This window comes from Capra hircus, chromosome 14, assembly GCF_001704415.2.
Source record: "Capra hircus breed San Clemente chromosome 14, ASM170441v1, whole genome shotgun sequence".
In the NCBI taxonomy this organism is placed as follows: domain Eukaryota; kingdom Metazoa; phylum Chordata; class Mammalia; order Artiodactyla; family Bovidae; genus Capra; species Capra hircus.
This window is the reverse complement of record NC_030821.1, coordinates 93,337,047-93,356,233: the sequence shown is the minus strand read 5'-3', so window position 1 is coordinate 93,356,233 and position 19,187 is coordinate 93,337,047. Positions and strand designations below refer to the sequence as shown.

Below are 19,187 nucleotides of genomic sequence, written 5' to 3'. Positions count from 1 at the left end.
TGCTCCTTGAACACTTGAATACTCCTCACTACCCCCTGCAGGACGGGACACACAGTTTTGAGGTCATTAGCCCACTATGTGCCCTTTGCCCAGTAAAGCAATAAAGATATGTTTTCTTCTTCACCCAAAACTCTTGTCTTCAAACTTTAATTCAGTGTTGGTATACAGAGGCCAGGTTTGGCATCATATATGAACACACTTTTGGGGAAGAAAAGAAAATGTCATAAAGTTGAAGTAATAAAGCCAACAAATTTTATTTAACATACTACTTTTGGAGACTCAGCTATTATCATTGAAGATATATTTATTCTCTAAGATTCTGTTGGAGATGATATAACATATTGTTTGGTTTAAGTTGACCAACCCTAAAGCAAGTTTCTATGAATCAGTCAAGGGTCCAGAAGGAACCAATGGAAAGAGGAACCAGATGCTTTGGTAACAGGTGCAGGAATTGATATTTTGACATATCACACGCTTGAAATGATTTGGCAGTTGGACAACAGCACACTTAAAGAGCAGCAGAAAAACAATCTTCTGTTTGATTCTTACTGAGATTTATTGTTTTCAGTAATGCCACTTTTCAGAAGTAAACTCATGTGCTCACTTCAGACAGGCTGACAGAGTAAAACAATTGTATGTGATGCAAAGTACCCTTTGGGCTGGAGATGAAGACACACATTTGTGCAGTGACAAGTCAAGTGCCCCCAGCAGATGACAAATCCCCCCTCCCTTCCCGCGATCCAGCTCCCATCTTGCCCAGTGGAACCCACAACGAATACCTGGCACAACACAGAACACAGATGGCTGTAGACTGACATGAAAAGTAAATTTTATTAAACATGTTTACATACATGAGTTGGAAGTTCATTTAAAAGCACAGGGAAGTGTTAAGACAAGTGGTCAAATAGAAAGATACTACCCAATTAGAATCAGTTGATTGTTGGCCACTAAGACAGAACGGTATCTAGCAGAAGTACACCAATGCTTCAGTCCTTCCTGCTCAGCATGGTGACCCGTGGTCAATCTGTGCCCTGGGAACAATGGGCAGGTCATTCTGGTGTGTGTCAATAATAAATAATTCACTTGGTGCAGGCAGTATGTCTATGGATTAAAACCTATGTGTACACAGTGTCTACATGTGTTACAGCCCCACAGGAGGAATCTACACCAAAATATTTATTAGAAGGAATTTGGTCCATACTACATCACATTTTCCAGAGGGTAAAAAATAAAGTCCATCTATAGACATTTCACCTCAGACTCACAGATGGAGTCTGGCTAAAACTTTGCAAAATGTCTATGACAAAAACGGATGGCTTAAATTTCTTGGTTATTTCAGCAGAGTAATTAACAAGCAAACTGTACAAGTCCATGCAACATACAAGCTGGCCTATGTGGAACTAACACACATTATTAAATAACCTTTTGTTTCTTTTCTTTTTTCCTTTCTTTTTTTTTTCTCTTTATCCTTTTTTTTTTTTAATAAAACGTGCATGCAGCTTTGAACAGTTCCAAGTCATGCTGCTCTATTTGTGGAGTCACAAAAGCGGAGGGACTCATAAAAGGAGGGAGAAGGTCTCGATGCACCTGCAGAGTCTGCAGTTGTTAGCACAGATACAGAAGGTCACAAGGGAATTCAAGGCCAAGAAAAACTCGGATGAAGAAAATGCAAATTGAACTGGACTTTGTTTTATTTCCCCCACCCCAAAGTAAGATACTTTGCATTAAAAAAACAAGCGTTGTGCTTGCATCAATTTCAAAGAAATGTAAACTAAAATTTGATAAAAATCATTAGTGTGGAATATTTCAAATGAAATTTCCAGTGGAATATTAATAGCCCATACCATGTTCTTGCCAGGACGGGTACTAAGCCTACACTTCTAGTCACCATTTTGGGAAGTCAAACATATGGTTTGTACACATGAGCATATACTTGCTTTTATTTTGGATGTCAGGAAGGAAAAGGCATTACAAGGAGTGTTTCCACGGTACAACGATGCATTTAGGTTAGTTCCCAGCATTCGCTGCAGACTCAGTTCTGTAAAAGTCCTCCATGCAAAACAATGGAAAACATAAATTAATGTTTTAGAACACAAACAGACATGAGCTCCATTCAAAACAGTGATTCTGTGATTATTTGTTTTTGGAAGATAACTTTCATTTTCTGGGTTTCTACACATAAGAACTTGAAGAATCATAAAGCAAAAGTCAGTGAAGCCCTGCATTGGCCTCACTTTGTCTTATGGTGCACACTCTGCAGAGATGCTACAGAGACTGCTTCAGCCCTTTTTTTTTGGTGCTTTTGGAAAAAGAAAGGAAGGGTCTCTGTAAACATCACGAGCCCTGTCATGACACAGCTGAAAATGAGTAGAAACAACAAATGCAGTGAAAACCAAATTAAAACAAATCTGAAATCAACTGAAATCAACAAACAACGCGCAAACAAAACGTAAACACCAGGGAAATAACACTCCTTGTGGTTTGTGCAAAAAACACATAAAATATAGCTTTTCACAAAAGTGACAGTTTCCAGTTTGTTCAGTTTGATGTGTACATGTGTGTGCGTGTTTGTGAATTTGCAGTTTCCTTTCTCTCATTTGTTAGAAGCATCAGTGATTCTCTAGCACGTTGACTCTTCCTGTATTTGATAGACTGCCTTGTTCTGTCATGTGAAGCCAGGTTTTAAACAACGATTGGGACATATTATTGAAAAACGACTACAGGCAAAACACAGGTTGATTGTCTGTCTCCAACAATGCTCATGAAATATCTGGTTCAGATTATTATCCTGAAGGTAGAGTCTTACTGGTGTGAGTTCATTAGGACCGGATGCAGGGGGGCCCAGTGGAACTTTCCAGAGATGACTGGGAAGCCCGGCGGGTCAGAGGGGTGAGCGTGGGGTCAACCAGCGATGACGGTGGGAACAGCTTGTACCAGCCGATGACCATGCTGGAAAGATCGAGTTCCTCCAACAAGATCTGAGCCACCCCCATGAAGCATTTGTGGTCCATTCTGCCATAGTCCCCCCAGACAATCACCTGCAGAAACAGAGAAGTGTGGTAAACCTGAGCTCCTCTCCTTCACACATGAAGAATTGAGAGCAAACTGGTCTGTAAAACTGAGCCAGCCAGGAAAGGAGGTGAAGTGAACATAACTAAGACCAAGGAGACTTAATAATTAAAAATATTCAGGTACTTTGAGATACTTCATCATGATTTTTTGATTTGATGGAATACATATAGTATTTCCCTAGTCCATGAAAGGTATTGTCTGTATAAACCGTGTTAAAAACAGACAGGCAAGCTTATTTACTTATCAATCCAAAATCTTCTTTAGCAACTATTATCTAGTGAGCAATGTGCAGGACCCCAGAGATATACAAATTAAATTTTGTGCAAGCTAGGAGGGCAAGATAACCCAGCTTCCGGTACCATGGCATGTGTGCATGTTGGAATGTGCAAAAAGAATAAGAATATTCACTACATTTCTTTTATATTACAGACTTGTTACTGAAGGGACAGGCTGAAAAATAATTATAAGCTGGCGTCTTTTGAGGACTTGCCTGACAGTTTTAACTTGATCAGAGGATTAACAAGTCAGCGAACTGACAGAACAATCTGACACCAAAATCAATTTTTTGGGTGTCAGGTAAGATTCCCATTACACTTACTCCAGGCTCTGTGGAGGTTCCTAAATGAACTCACCCACCTGTTTTACAGAGGCAGGGGTGGCAAATCTCAGTTTTTCAATTTACTGAGTAACCTTGCCAAATTATGTAATGCCTGTATTCCTCAGACATAATCTTCCAAAAGATATAAGTGAACTGCATTGAATCTTTCAATGCAGATAATGAAATGGTCTATGACTGAGCTGATATTATAGAATGGGTGTAAAAGAAGGACATTTCAATAAATAATTTCTGGACAAATGATCATATAAAAAGGAAAAAATAAAACTGGACCCTACTTTACAACACAAACCAAAATAATTAAACTCTATGAAAACAATATATTTATAAACTTCAGGTTATAAATATATATAATACTAACCTTAATATATATAGTATATATAATACATAAATATATACACCCAATATATTTATAAAGAAGGATTAAAATAAAGAAGGGTTATACCTAACAAATAAGATATAAAGATGGATTTTTTAAAACTAAGTCAGAAAAAAAGCATAAACACTACAAAAGTGGTTTTTTAAGAAGTATATTTAAATTGAGAACATCTGTTCATCAAAAGATGTAAAGAATTTGGTAAAAGAAAAGTCACAGTAGGACTAATGTGTGTGTAATTCATGTAAATGACAAAATACCAGTATCCAGAACAGCTTAAAAGAAACAAACAAACAAAAAACTTCTACAAGCTAAGAAGAGTATCAGGTAAAACGGTTAATTTTTCACATAAGAGAAAATCCAAATGGTCAATTACACATGAACAATTTGTTTAATATTATTAGTAGCTAGAGAAATGCAAGTTAAAAGCCAAAAAAAGCTGGGGGCAGGGCAGTGGCGGTCAAAATATCTAGAAAAGATAACATGTGGAAGCAGCTAACAGTGAAACTGACACTCAACCTGTCATGAATATTTGCTCCCTTTCCTTCTTTGCATCACGTCTTGCTTACTAACCTATTATTAACATCGGTTGCCCTAATTATCTATCCATCCATCCATCTACCTGTCTACCCACCCACACATACATTTTTCCATCCAGCTAGTCTACGTATTTATGTATCTGTCTACCTACCTGTCTATCACTCCATCCTTCTATCTCTCTGGTCTAACCTGTTAACATCTAGAAGACGAAAGGGGTGCGAAGTAGGGCAAAAGTATAAGGAGAGGACGAGAGAAGGGAGAAAAGCAGAGTGAAAATAAATATCTTCTTCTCCATTGGAACTAAGAGATATTTTACAACTACATATGACTTATATTGTAAATCAACAATTTGGAATTTATTATCTTTCTGTTTGCCCACCTCTTCAATGTTGGTGTGGACAATAGGCCTGTCACAGTGTAAAAAGACAAACCAGCTATGACTGACCTGAAGGACTTTACCCTGTGGACTTTCATCAAAAACCAGGGACTGTTGGTACAAAGGGTCCAGGGTCTTTCGTGCAATTCTTGTCTTCTTCTTGGCTATGCAGGCCCCATTCTCCAAAAGATACACTTTGACATAAGGAGCTGAACAAAGGTAACATTAACAGATACAAAGTTAACCCTTCAAATTAAATGGATTTTATTAGCAAATGCTTCCTTAGAGAAGTAGAGATGCTTACTAAAAGCTTTCCATTGATTATTTAAATCATTTAAAGTTTTCAGTGCTCCATGAATGCTACCCCTTAAAACCCATATGTTACTACTAACATAATTTTCCTCATTTCAAGTCTTCAAAGTTATCATAAGATTCTGACTTATTTGGCTTATGGCTGGCAATACAACATAGGCTTATACTTTAAAGCTCATTTTCTATCTAAAAGCTTATCCTTGTTATGATTAGAACTGAATTTTTATGCTGCCTTTGTACATGGGCAGACAAAAAGAATTTACATGAGCTAAGAAGCCATCATAACTAAATTTGTCTTAACACAACAAGACTCTTCCTAAATCTTTCAACAGAATAATTGTGCAAGGAAAACCCAGATCCACTGTTATACAAAGGACAGATAATGCAACACGAAGCATATAAATTCAAATACAACACGTTTTGAGCTTCTGTCCATGGGAGACTCCCATATAAACAGTTAATTCTGCGTCTTACCAGGTGTGGATTTGGAGCCGGGTTTCTGCGTGAGGCTTCGTGCTCTAATCACTTCAACTTCTAACTGGCCCTTTTTATCCTCCATTCCTATCTGTATATCACCTGCCAGCAGAAGCAAAATGTGTCAACTTCTTTGCAGTCACATTCAGTTAAAAAAAAAAAAAAGGTCATAAGAGACTCCAAATTATGATCCTCATGATCTTCATAAAAAAAACTAATACTTAGAGCCCCCAACCCCACTTTTCTTCCCTAACTCCAAATCAGGTTTTAAATGTTTCTCTTCATTTTTCTGGTATTCATTCAACTTATGAGAGTCTCATACTGGTTTATAAATTGCTTAACTGTAACAACACTGAAGTAGTTAAGAAATTCTGTACCCGAAGGTTTCTTATCCTTTATGTTGAGTATATGAAATACTTGATAAAAAGTACAATTATCTGCATTCCCATTATTTAGCAAAAACCTCCATTAATATATTGATAAATACCCTAGCAATTTCATAATTTGTTAGTTCCTTCCTTCATCCCTATCTTTCTTTCTCTCTCTGGCTATGAGCCTATCTCATCTACCATCTATTAATCCATCTCTCTCTCTCCATCACTTTATCTATACATCTATCTACCATCCACCTCTATCTATTTATCTAACAACTTTCATGACCATACACCCTCAATTTACTGACTGTATGAACCATGGTGGGAATGTTATTACCTATTTAACCAGATCCCTGTGGATGGAAATACAGCTTATCTATATTGTTGTTATTAAATAACATTAGAAAGAACAGCTTTATGAAGAATTTTTACACCCATGGTCAATTATTTCTTAAACATAAATTTCCAGATTTGTAATCATTAGGTCTAATTGAAGGGACATTCAATAATTTCATGCATACTGCCAATTATCCTTCAGAAAGGTACACTGTGATCAGAAAAAATCTGTCTTCCCACTTCCACAGCCCACTAATAACATTAAGAGCAATATGTCTACTTTTTTGCCAGTCTGATGTTCCATAAGTTATAATTAGCATTTCTTTGGTTATTAGGGAGGTTGAACATATTTGTAAATATTTTCAATTTTTATTTCTTCTTTTGTATTGCCTGTTCATGCCCTTTATCCATTTTTAGAAGATGCCAAACTTTTTCTGAATGATATGATACTTTATCCTCCAAAATATTAAATATATTTATTTCTCAGTTGGTTTTAGTTGGTTGAATCATCTCCATTTTCTCAGCTGTGAGAAAGAATTCAGTTGTGAATTCTTCTTATTTGCCTCATCCACTGATCAATGTTGTGGTTCTGGATTGTTGATTAATTTTATAATAATTCTTGTTTTAAACCTTAGCTCCTGGGGACTCTCAGGCTTTTTCCTTTTAATCACATACACACACACTTCAAAGAGTCAAACTGTTCTCTAAGCCTTATTATTAGTATAAAATATTCCTAGTCTCTCTCTCAACTTCTTCCCTTTCAAAAGTCACTGCTTTCAAAATTTGCAATATTTTTACTCACTTATTTTTATTTTTTTACTTCCTGGCATTTGCATCCCTATCTCTAAATATCATATTCATAAGATACTTCCTTTTTTCAGTAATAGATATTATTATTGACCTCTAATTTTGCTTTCTCTGTCTTCCTGTCCCCGGTATACACTTGACATTTTCTGTCATGCTGTTCTCCCAATATTAATATTTATATTATGATTATGCAATATTGTAGTTAAGTACAATGGAATATTGTGATTACTTCTCATTTCTTGGACACTTCCTTTTCTCTACGCCCACTAAGTGTGCTTTAAAAAGTACTTGCTTACATTTTTATGTATTTTTATGCTAATTCAACCCCTCACTCTGTCCTGCTTGTCTAGTTCTACTACAAAATCAAACACACTAGGTTTTCTACAGATTTAGCTTAAGAATCTGACAGGCTGCAGTTTGGACAGGTTGCTTTTAAAGTGGTAGCTGTTTTCTTAGATTTTCCTTCACTACCATTCTGGGCATCCCATCCATTTCTCTTGTACAAAAACATTAATTTACTGAATTTCATGTTCCTCCTTTTTAGTTCACAAGTTTTAAGTCTCCTTAGTTCGTTTTGTTGAAGCATGTCCTCCAATAGGTTTCTGAGTGATGCTGGGTATAAGGAAAATGTTTTGAGGCCCTTTGTGCCTACACATTTGTTAGTTCTAGCCTCAAATTTACTGGATGACTCGGCTGGCTATTGTACTCCATGCTGGAAATAAATTGTTAATCAGAATTTTGAAGACAATGCTCATCTTCTGGATTCCACTATTATTACTGAAGAGTCCAGTGAGAAGCAGATTTTTAATACAATTTTGGATACAATTATTTTTCCTCTTAGGAAAGCTGTGGGATTTTCTATCAATATCTGGGACTGTAAAATGACATAATATTGTTTTTGTGTTTGAAATATTCTCATAATTTTGCTGACTACTCTGTGGGTCCTTTCAAGCTAAAATCTCATGCCTTTCAGGAAGATATTTATTGGACATGTTACAGATAATTTTCTCCATTTATCACCTTTTATAATCTTAATTTATGGTATTTTTGCTAGTAGAAGTTTTTTGATTTATTTGGCTTTGCTTTGGAAGTTCTTTCTCACTCCAAGAGTATAGAAACATTAAGTATTTTCAGTATTTGTTAGTGTCTTTCTTCACCTCTTGTTTCTCTTTTACAATTGACTCTAAAATACTACTTTTTTGAGTTCTGAAGTAGGGACGCAATTTCATTAATTTTTTTTGCATAATAATGCACTCACACCAACATTCTTGATCAACTAATCTATTGATTTTTCCATGCTATAACATGCTACCCTTCTCCTACATTTGGATATACTGTAGACATTACATTGACAGAATTCTGATAATTCAAAGATAGGTGACTAACTTTATTCATTTTACATTACGTGTCAAGTTGTTGCTGTTGTTTAGTCGTGTTCGACCCTGAGACCCCGTGAACTAACTGCAGCACACCAGACTTTCCTGTCCTTCACTATCTCCCTGAGTTTGTTCAAACTCATATCCATTGAGTCAGTAATGTCATCCAACCATCTCATCCTCTATCACCCCTTCTCTTGCCCTCAATCTTTCTCAGAATCAGGATCTTTTCCAGTGATCTTTTCAGGATCGTTTCACATCAGATGGCCAAACTATTGGACCTTCAGCTTCAGCACCAGTCCTTCCAATGAATATTCAGGGTTGATTTCCTTTAGGATGGACTGGTTTGATCTCCTAGATATCCAAGGGACTCTCACGAGAGTTTTCCAGCACCACAGTTTGAAGGCATTAATTTTCGGTGCTCAGTTTTCTGGAACATTTTTACATTCCAGCTCTCATATTCATACATGACTACTGGAAAAACCATAGCTTTGACTATACAGACCTTTGTCAGCAGTTAGGAAAGTGCATCAGAAATATGTATCAAGTTAGAAAAATGCATTAGAACTTAGAATAGTCATTTGAAACCAGCAACATTTGAGATAAATGTTCTTCTCGCTTGTATTATCAATGCTATTACGCTGCTTTAAATAATCTTGTCAACCATGAAACACTCATTTTCTTTCAGGAAAAATTATTCTTACCCATTGCAGGCGTAGCAAGGGTTTGGCGGCCGACAAGCTGGGCTGGTCCCAATCCATCAAGAAAATCACTGAATTGACTATCTGCGCCTAGTCTCACTCCAGGAAATATTAAACTATTGGCAAAAGGACAAAAATCAAAACATTAGATCTCCTAGAACTCTTTTCATTACTTTCCATTAGAATATAGTTCTGAACATGAATCAAACAGTACTTGCGTAATTGGTTTACTTACTGATTCTTTGCATTTCCTCTGAACCAAGCATATGAGGCTCAGTGCTGAACGAGAGGAGGTCTACCCTATCAATTTACAGAATATTCAGCAGAGCTCCCTGTGCTACGCAGTAGGTACTTGTTGGTTATCCACTTTAAACCCAGCAGACTGTACATGTCGATCCCGAACTCCCAGTATACCCCTCCGTCCCATTCACCTGAAACTAACACAATATTGTTAATCAACTCTACTCCAATATAAAACAAAAAAGAAGACCCTCAGCAGGAGGGCTTAATTAAAGTTTTTAATGCAGTAAGTTTTTGGCACATTTCACAATACAAATCCCTACATAAATGTATGATTAACATAAAATATAAGATGTGGTATTTTATGTCATGACCTACTTCAATAATTACTCACAAGCATTAAGTAACATTAAAGTGCTAAATTTTAAGAAACATTTAATAATTTCTTAAATAAATAATATTTGCAATATTCAGTTCAGTTCAGTCACTCAGTCGTGTCTGACTCTTTGCAACCCAATGGATTGTAGCATGCCAGGCCTCACTGTCCATCACCAACTCTCAGAGTTTGCTCAAACTCATGTCCATCGAGCTGGTGATGCCATCCAACCACCTCATCCTCTGTCATTCCCTTCTCCTCCTGCCTTCAATCTACGCAGCATCAGGGTCTTTTTTAAGGAGTTAGTTCTTTGCATCAGCTGGTCTAGGTATTGGAATTTCCGTTTCAGCATCAGTCCTTCTAATGAATATTCAAGACTGATTTCCATTAGGATTGATTGCTTTGTTCTTCATGCAGTCTAAGGGACTCTTAAGAGTGTTCTCCAACACCACAGTTCAAAGACATCATTTCTTTGGCACTCAGCTTTCTTTATGGTCTAACTCTCACATCCATACACAACTATGGGAAAAACCATAACTTTGACTAGACAGACTTTTGTTGGTGAAGTAACGTCTCTGCTTTTTAATATGCTGTCTAGGTTGGTCACAACTTTTCCTCCAAGGAACAAGCGTCTTTTAATTTCATGGCTGCATTCACCATGTGCAGTGATTTTGGAGCCCCCCCAAAATAAAATCTCTCACTGTTTCTATCGTTTCCCCATCCATCTATTTGCCATTAAGCGATGGGACCAGATGCAATGATCTTAGTTTTCAGCATGTTGAGCTTTAAGCCAACATTTTCACTCTCCTCTTTCACTTTCATCAAGAGGCTCTTTAGTTCCTCTTTGCTTTCTGCCATAAGGGTGGTATCATCTGCATATCTGAGGTTATTGATATTTCTCCTGGAAATCTTGATTCCAGCTTGTGCTTCATCCAGTCCAGCATTTCACAGGATGTACTCTGCATAGAAGTTAAATAAGCAAGGTCACAATATATAGCCTTGACATACTCCTTTCCCGATTTGGAACCAGTCTGTTGTTCCATGTCCAGTTCTAACTGTTGCTTCCTGACCTGCATACAGATTTCTCAAGAGGCAGGTCAGGTGGTCTGGTATTCCCATCTCTTTCAGAATTTTCCACAGTTTGTTGTGATCCACACAGCCAAAGACTTTGGCATAATCAATAAAGCAGAAATACATATTTTTTCCTGGAACTCCCTTGCTTTTTCGATGATCCAGTGGATGTTGGCAATTTGATCTCTGGATTCTTTGCATTTTCTAAACCCAGCTTGAACACCTGGAAGTTCACGGTTCATGTACCGTTGAAGCCTGGCTTGGAGAATTTTGAGTGTTACTTTGCTAGCATGTGAGGTGAGTGCAACTGTGTGGTAATTTGAGCATTCTTTGGCATCGCCTTTATTTGGAATTGTAATGAAAGCTGACCTTTTCCAGTCTTGTGGCCACTGCCGAGTTTTCCAAATTTACTGGCATATTGAGTGCTGCTTTTTCACAGCATCATCTTTTAGGATCTGAAATAGCTCAACTGGAATTCCATCACCTCCACTAGCTTTGTTAACAGTGATGCTTTCCCATGCCTGCTTGACTTTGCTTTCCAGGATGTGGCTTTAGCTGAGTGATCACAGCATAGTGGTTCTCTGGCTCATGAAGATCTTTTTTGTACAGTTCTTTCTGTGTATTCATGCCACATTTTCTTAATATCTTCTGCTTCTGTTAGGTCCATAGCTTTTCTGTCCTTTATTGTGCCCGTCTTTGCATGAAATGTTTTCTTGGTATCTCTATTTTGTAATATTGAATAAATATTATTTGAAAACAGATTCTTATTACAAATCAAAATGCTTAATTTTTTCAGTTTTGAATGAATTAACATCTTGAATAAATTAATATATTATATTATATGAGATTTGTATTTAAATTAAATGCTAGTACGTTGGTTGGCGTTTGTCTGTTTCTCACCATGTCTGCCTGAAGCCCCAGGCTATATCTTTGCCCAGAGCAGGGACTGTGCTCTTGTTACCTGATGTGTCCAGGGTAACAAGAACCAGGCTGTTCACATAGTTAAACTTCGATATGTAATTTTTTGGAATAAACAGTTTTGTATAAGGGTTGATCTTTTCCAATGTGGTAGTGAAGGACAGGGAAGCCTGGCATGCTGCCGTCCATGGGGACGCAAAGAGTTAAACTTGACTGAGCGAGCGAACAACAGCATGCGCTTTCACACATATTATTTTTTCATAATCAAAAGGATTAGAAAGAGCATCAATTATTATTTTATCAAGAGACCATAAAATAAATCTGTGAGACGTTAAGTGGCTTATCCATGGTGGAAGTATTACTAGATTTGCCAATTTTTAAAAAAGATTTATTGGAGTATAGTTGATTTACAATGTTGTTAGTTTCTGCTGTAGAGCAAAGTGAATCAGTTATATGTATCTGGATATATACATGTGTCCACCCTTTTTAATATGCTTTTTCCCTATAGGCCATTACAGAGAGTTGAGTAGAGTTCTTTGTGGTATACTGTAGGTTCCTATTAGTTATTGATTATCTATCTATCTGTCTATCTATCTATCTATCTATCTATATAGAAGTGTGTATTTGTTAATCCCAATCTACACTTGTTGATTTTTATATCAGAAAACAGTGTCTCCAGTTTTTTATTTGCTCATTGCTTCATAATCCTTCAACAAATATTGGCATTTTTTAGCAAACTTAACTCCAAAACTTCATGCCTTCTGATTTTTGTTCCTGGCTGTATCTTGCTGGGAGAATGCATACCCATCATTGGATCAAATAAAGGGACTCACTACTTCCAGGAATGGGAAATGATATCATGAACATTAACTCGGCAGAATTTATTTTCTGAACCTAATTAAAAATGCCAGTAAAATAAAATAATTAATAATTAATGGGTAAAAGATATCTGTGTGGTAATACATAATTATAGAAAACTTGTACACAGTCAATCCCCAAGTGACCCATTGCAGGATAATACTTAATTATTTGTAAGATCTATCACCTCAATAACCTGTCAACTATCAAACTATCAATCAGTAAAACCATTATTTCAGTTTCACCAGAAAAATTCTCAAGCATAAGAAAAATGCAGATTTTTCTGTAAAAAAAAAAAAACATACCAAGTAAACAAAAACAAAAATCTAGTTACATTTTCCCCCAATTAATTAATTTTAAGATTAATGAAAACTCTTTCATCAGAAAAATAACTAAGCAGGTAGATCCTGGGCATTTTTCCTAAGGTGAAAATGAAATCATGATGTTTTAAAAATAAGAAAAATAAGTTGCTATTATAAGAATGTTAAGACTTCCAACAACTTGCATCTCAAAATAGTTTGGAGAAAAGCAGGAATATGAACAATCAGTTTCATACATCTACGTTCTAATTCAGATTTTGGCAACTGGGCTAGACGATGAATTTCCCATCTGAAAGAAGCCATTATATGTGGCATTTCTACCATAAGCCTCTGGTCATGGACTTTCTGAGCCTTTTTGGATAACAAAAATCAGTTTATTCATGTTAAGCCGTCATTTCCTCATCCCTTTGAGAGGTCTGAGTGACCGGGCCAGAGGTGTGTCTGTATCTTAAGAGGTCAGGCTGTTTTAAAGTGGATGGTTGAATTCCCGGTTGTACAAAGTAACTGCAGGATAACGAGAGCCTTGTTACCCTCCCTGTGACTCGGGACCCTCGGCTCCAGGCCTTGGGCATATGCTGACCCACTTACTTTCCCTCGGAGCTGTAGCTGTTGATGCTGCCGTCCGTGGACTCCCGGCTTGGCTGCCTCACCATCTTCCTCATCTCAGCTGCCATTCCTGTCTCGGTGCTTCTCTGGATGGTGCTTTTCAACTTCTTGTGGCCTGACTCTGGCAAGAGAGAGCAAAAGCAACTCTAAGTGTTTGTTTTTTCTTTTTTTCAGACAGTTACCCTGGATATTGACTCTGCAAGTACAATTGGTAATTATGCATATAATTCAAATTTTACTCACAAAAATAATGTCGAAGAGAATACTCTGAGGAATTAATCTCTTTGCTACTGGATTCTCTGGCTAAGGAGGCAGCAGCAGAAGGCAGACCACTGCCCAGTTTCAGAGACCACCTGACTCCCAATGAGCCAAAGTGCACCCCTGCATTATGGCTGCTCAAGTTGTCAGCTTCAGTGAAAAACTGGATTTTGCACTGTACTGTTCTGTGGAAGCTAACAGATTCTTCTAATCTGGAAGGTTCCAACTGATTGGAGACAGATCTGAATGACTGGGAATGTCCTCTACAGAAGAGGCACTGGAACCCAGCATGGAAAATGCCACTGTTTTGGGACAGCCAGCTATCCACAATCCTCATAAAAGGGGGGAAAAAAAAGCAGCATTTTATTCAATGTTTTCTGTAACACTTTAACATATAGGATCTCATCTGAGATGGCACAGAGGTTACCCATATAGGGCTCATTACTGGTGATGTTTCCAGTTGTTTGAGGCTGTTTCACAGAATACATTTTTGGAGGTTGAAATGCCAGTGAAAGGGTAGGAATCTGTTTGATCTTGTTGTTTATAACTTGCCCTCTACAAAGCACTGTGTGCTCCTACCAACCGACACATGGATGCATCTCTCTTCCCACCTACGGCTCTCGATTCTCCACCTGTGCTCCTGCCTTCTGCCTCACCCACTGGACTCAAGGCAGGGACTTCCCCTATGGCCGTGATGGCTGCCATTAGCTTAGCTTGCGTGTTTATGTGTGTCCTGTGGCTCCTTCTTAGACATTGCTCCTGTATGAAGTCACCACGTAAAGCAACATTTCATCCCTGCATGCCTATCAGCACCACACCACCTGAGGGCAAGGGGCAAGCCCCCACGGCATGTTACCCAAGTGAGCCAGCTAGAACCCTGACAAATGTTTACTCCAGGCATCCCGAGGCAATGAACGAGGGTAGAACACCAAATTCTACCGAAAATAATGAGGTTCATAGCTATAATAATGAAAGCAAACTTTTACATGTAAATGGAGGGGAGGATGCTGGGAACTAGAGAGAAATGGTTAAGAGGATCAGCCACAAGGATCTGTTCATTAAGGTATGCATTTATCCACTCAGTCAGCATTCCTCCCATCCATTCACCCTTCCTTTTATTCACCCACCCATACTTTCATCCATTAATTTATCCATTCATTCCTCCATCTGTCCTTCCTTTTTCCATCCATCCATCCGTCCTTCCTTCCCTCCATCCTTCCATGCATGCACCCATCCATCCCTAGCCCTGTCCACACATCTATGCTTCCCTCCATTATTCTATCCATCCATCCTTCCCTCCCTCCAACCATCTTTCCTCCATCCTTCCCTCCATCCATTCTTCCTTCCCTCCCTCTTTCCATCCCTTCCTCCATCCAACAAATATTTACTAAACACCAACCAGGTGTCCCACACTGTTCTAGGTTCTGGGTAAACACTGCCAAATGACAAATTTCCTGTCATCATGGAGCTTACATACATGTATGTATTACACAAGAAAGGCAATTAACGAGTCAACAAATATGTACCAGGTCTGGTAATAACTGCTATGCATAAAAACAGGCAAGCGAAGGGGATGGAGATTGACGGAGCTGAGCAGCGGCTTTATAAAAAAGGGGTCAGAGTCTCATCAAACATCGGTCTGGAGGATGTGAGGGGACCAGACGGTGGCCCCCAAAGCTGGGTTGCTCCTGGTGGCTGTGATGGGGAGGCTGTGAGTGATGGCGGTCTGGTCATCAGCCCCCAGTCCACAGGTTTCCTCTGTGACGTTTCCAGTGCTGATGTTGACTCCAGCCAGGAGGCTCTGTGCGCCTGGCTGTCCAGATGACGGAGGTACTACCAGAGCCTGGCTTCTCCCGCCTCTCCTAACACATCCTACAGGTGCTTGTAGTGATATATGTGTTTGATGAATGAAAAGAAAACATTTAAAAGTTAAGAGTTCTTTATCAATTTGTATTTTTCAAGTTTTTTGCAAAGAGGGGTATGTCCTGAAATCCTTACAGCAGTATTAAATCTTCACAGCTTCCAAAATAAATCTAAGTGCTACACACTTTGCAAAAACATCATGTAAGAGGTAGGTTATTGAACTTTCTTTTATAGTTATTTAATTTTGTGAATTTGGGTAATATATTTTTTATTTTAGAGTTTTTTTCTCAAGCCTATTAAAGATGGCAATCATGGACCAATATCTTGTCTTACTCATGTTAAGAAATATTCAACAGAGTTTTGATGCATTCACTATACAACTGTATAAAGGCCCAGGTAACAGCTGGATAAGCAATTCTAGCTCTGAATCTTCATGATTTATATTCAAAGGGCTCTCATATTATCTGGAATGTAAAGGTTGGAAGGCTCAGAGTTTTATAGATGTGGAAACTGTACACAAGAGAAGTACAATTCATGCAACAAGTAACTGTCCAGCATTTGAACTGGTCCTCACCTTTTCTGCACGCTGGTGATGCAGCAGTGAACGCAACCAACCTCTGCCCGTTGGAGCTTACATTCTAGTGGGAACGATGGCTTCTTCAGTATCCCCCTCATTAGCCTGGAAGCTAGATGAGAAACCTGATTTTCTGAACCTCAGGTCTTGTGATCATTCCATTATACCACAGTTTAGGAAAACACAGAGTCTGATCTGATTGACTTTACAAACAAAACAAAAGTTTAGCTACAGATATTTTCATGTATGCATTTTCATACGGGCTTACAAATTCATTTGAAAACATTGAAAAAAATCACACATATTCTATACAAATGTATATAATTATCTGTATTCATCCCTCTGTGCCATGACTGGAGTCAGAAATGGCAACCCATTCCAGTATTCTTGCCTGGAAAATCCCATGGGCAGAGGATCCCAATGGGTCGCAAAATCAGACATGACTGAGCTACTGAGCATGCATGCTATAATTACAGTATAAATGTTACATATATGACATTTTTAATACCAATATAATGTATTAAACCACTAAATATTACAAAATACTGTTATGCCTATTAAAGATACCATCAGTATTTAATAATTACTTGTATCCACTGAAGAATCATTAACCCAAAAAAGACGTGAAGTCTACTGGCAAATGATGTCATGAGACCTTTGACCTGAAACCCCGTCCCAAGTACTATACAAAGAACAAAAGGATTAGAAAACTAGTATATTTTAATATTCTACATTCACAGACACGTAAAAATTAGTAAAATCCATAATATTGGGGGGCAATACTTTACTCATGCTTTGGAAAAATAGACATGCTCTCATAGAATATTCCAAAATGTGTCCTACTTATAAAGGAACTTTCACTTTTCATATTTTGAAATGTTGCATTTAGAAACAACCTATGGCTGCATTAGTTCATTCTGCAAATGCTTGTTAAGCGTCAAAGGCCTCTAATCTGATAGTCTGATAGCATTCTAGGTGTTAAAGTCACACAAGTTAGAGGAGAGGACATCCAGTAAACAGCTAAAGCAAGTCAGGTAACATGATGATTCTGGACAAATATCATATATCGCTTATATGCAGAATGTGAAAAATGATACAAACGAACTTACTTACAAACAGACTCACAGACACAGAAGACAAATCTATGGTTGCCAAAGGGGAAAGGGCAGGGGGGAGAGAAATCAGGAGTGTGAGATTACTACATACAGTACTATATATTAATAAAACTAAAAATTAATAAGGATCTGTGGAACACTGCTCAATGTTAAGCAGCATGGAGAGGAGGGAAGTTTGGGGGAGAATGGATATATCTATCACCGAGTCCCTTGGCTGTTCACCTGCAATGATCACAACATTGTCAATCAGCTATATACCAACACAAAATAAAAAGCTAAAAAATAACATACTGTATAGTATTGGGAACTGAACTCAATATCTTGCTTATTGTGTTCAAAATACTGTATACTGTATCATATATCTTGTATATTGTATTCAATACCTTGTAAGAACCTATTCTTTACCAAAGGGAAAGGGATCTGAAGAAGAATAGATAGATAGATAGATAGATAACTCAATCACTTTGCTATATACCTGAGATTAACAGGACATTGTAAATCAACTGTATTTCAACTTAAAAGTAAATAAAGATAATATAATGGAAAAATAATGACTTTAGATTTTGAATCAGTTCAGTTGCTCAGTCGTGTCTGACTCTTTGCAAGCCCATTGACTGCACCATGCCAGGCTTCCCTGTCCATCACCACTTCCTGGAGCTTGCTCAAACTTATGTCCATCAAGTCAGTGATGCCATTCAACCATCTCATCTTCTGTCATCCCCTTCTCCTCCTGACTTCAATCTTTCCCAGCATCAGGGTCTTTTCCAATGAGTCAGTTCTTCAGGTGGCCAAAGTCTTGGAGTTTCAGCTTCAGCATCAGTTCTTCCAAAGAATACTCAGGACTGATTTCCTTTAGGATGGACTGGTTGGATCTCCTTGCTGTCCAAGGGACTCTCAAGAGTCATCTCCAACACTACAGTTTAAAACCATCAGTTCTTTGGTGCTCACTTTTCTTTTCTTTTCTTTTTTTTTTATGATGGTGATCCAATAAAATTTTTTATTTAGAAAAAGAGGCAGCAAGATGGATTTAGCCTGTGTGCTACAGATTGCGCCATGAACCTGACAAAGTCATATTCTGTGAAGTAGGTCAAAAGTAGTATTAGGCTCTCACATCCATACATGACCACTGGGAAAACCATAGCTTTGACTAGCTGGACCTCTGTTGGCAAAGTAATGTCAGTTCTTTTTAATATACTGTCTAAGTTTATCAAAGCTTTTGTTCCAAGGAACAAGCATCTTTTAACTTCATGGCTGCAGTTGCCATCTGCAGTGATTTTGGAGCCCAAGAAAATAAAGTCTGTCACTGTTTCCATTGTTTCCCCATCTATTTGCCATGAAGTGATGGGACCGGATGCGATGATCTTAGTTTTTTGAATGTTGATTTTTAAGCCAGATTTTTCACTCTCCTCTTTCACTTTCATCAAGAGACTCATTAGTTCCTCTTTGCTTCTGCCATAAGGGTGCATATCTGAGGTTATTATATTTCTCGTGGCAATCTTAATTCCAGCTTGTGCTTCATCCAGCCTGGTATTTCGCATGATGTATACCGCGTATAGTTAAATAAGCAGGGTGACAATATACAGCCTTGACGTACTCCTTTCCTGATTTAGAATCAGTCTGTTGTTTCA

The 19,187-nt window shown here is 37.9% G+C and overlaps 1 protein-coding gene across 14 annotated transcripts in view; it reads right to left on the bottom strand.

Annotated features, from left to right (window-relative positions):
* Positions 239-19,187, bottom strand: part of RIMS1 (regulating synaptic membrane exocytosis 1) — a 599,631-nt gene continuing 580,682 nt past the window's right edge. For all 14 annotated transcript variants that reach the window (XM_018058836.1, XM_018058838.1, XM_018058839.1 and 11 more), the window contains 5 exons: positions 13,732-13,870; positions 9,364-9,476; positions 5,767-5,868; positions 5,050-5,189; positions 239-3,038 (listed from right to left, as the gene is read on the bottom strand). In XM_018058836.1, the coding sequence (XP_017914325.1) occupies positions 2,820-3,038; positions 5,050-5,189; positions 5,767-5,868; positions 9,364-9,476; positions 13,732-13,870 (713 nt within the window). In that variant the 3' untranslated portion in view covers positions 239-2,819. The remainder of the gene's footprint in view (positions 3,039-5,049; positions 5,190-5,766; positions 5,869-9,363; positions 9,477-13,731; positions 13,871-19,187) is intronic.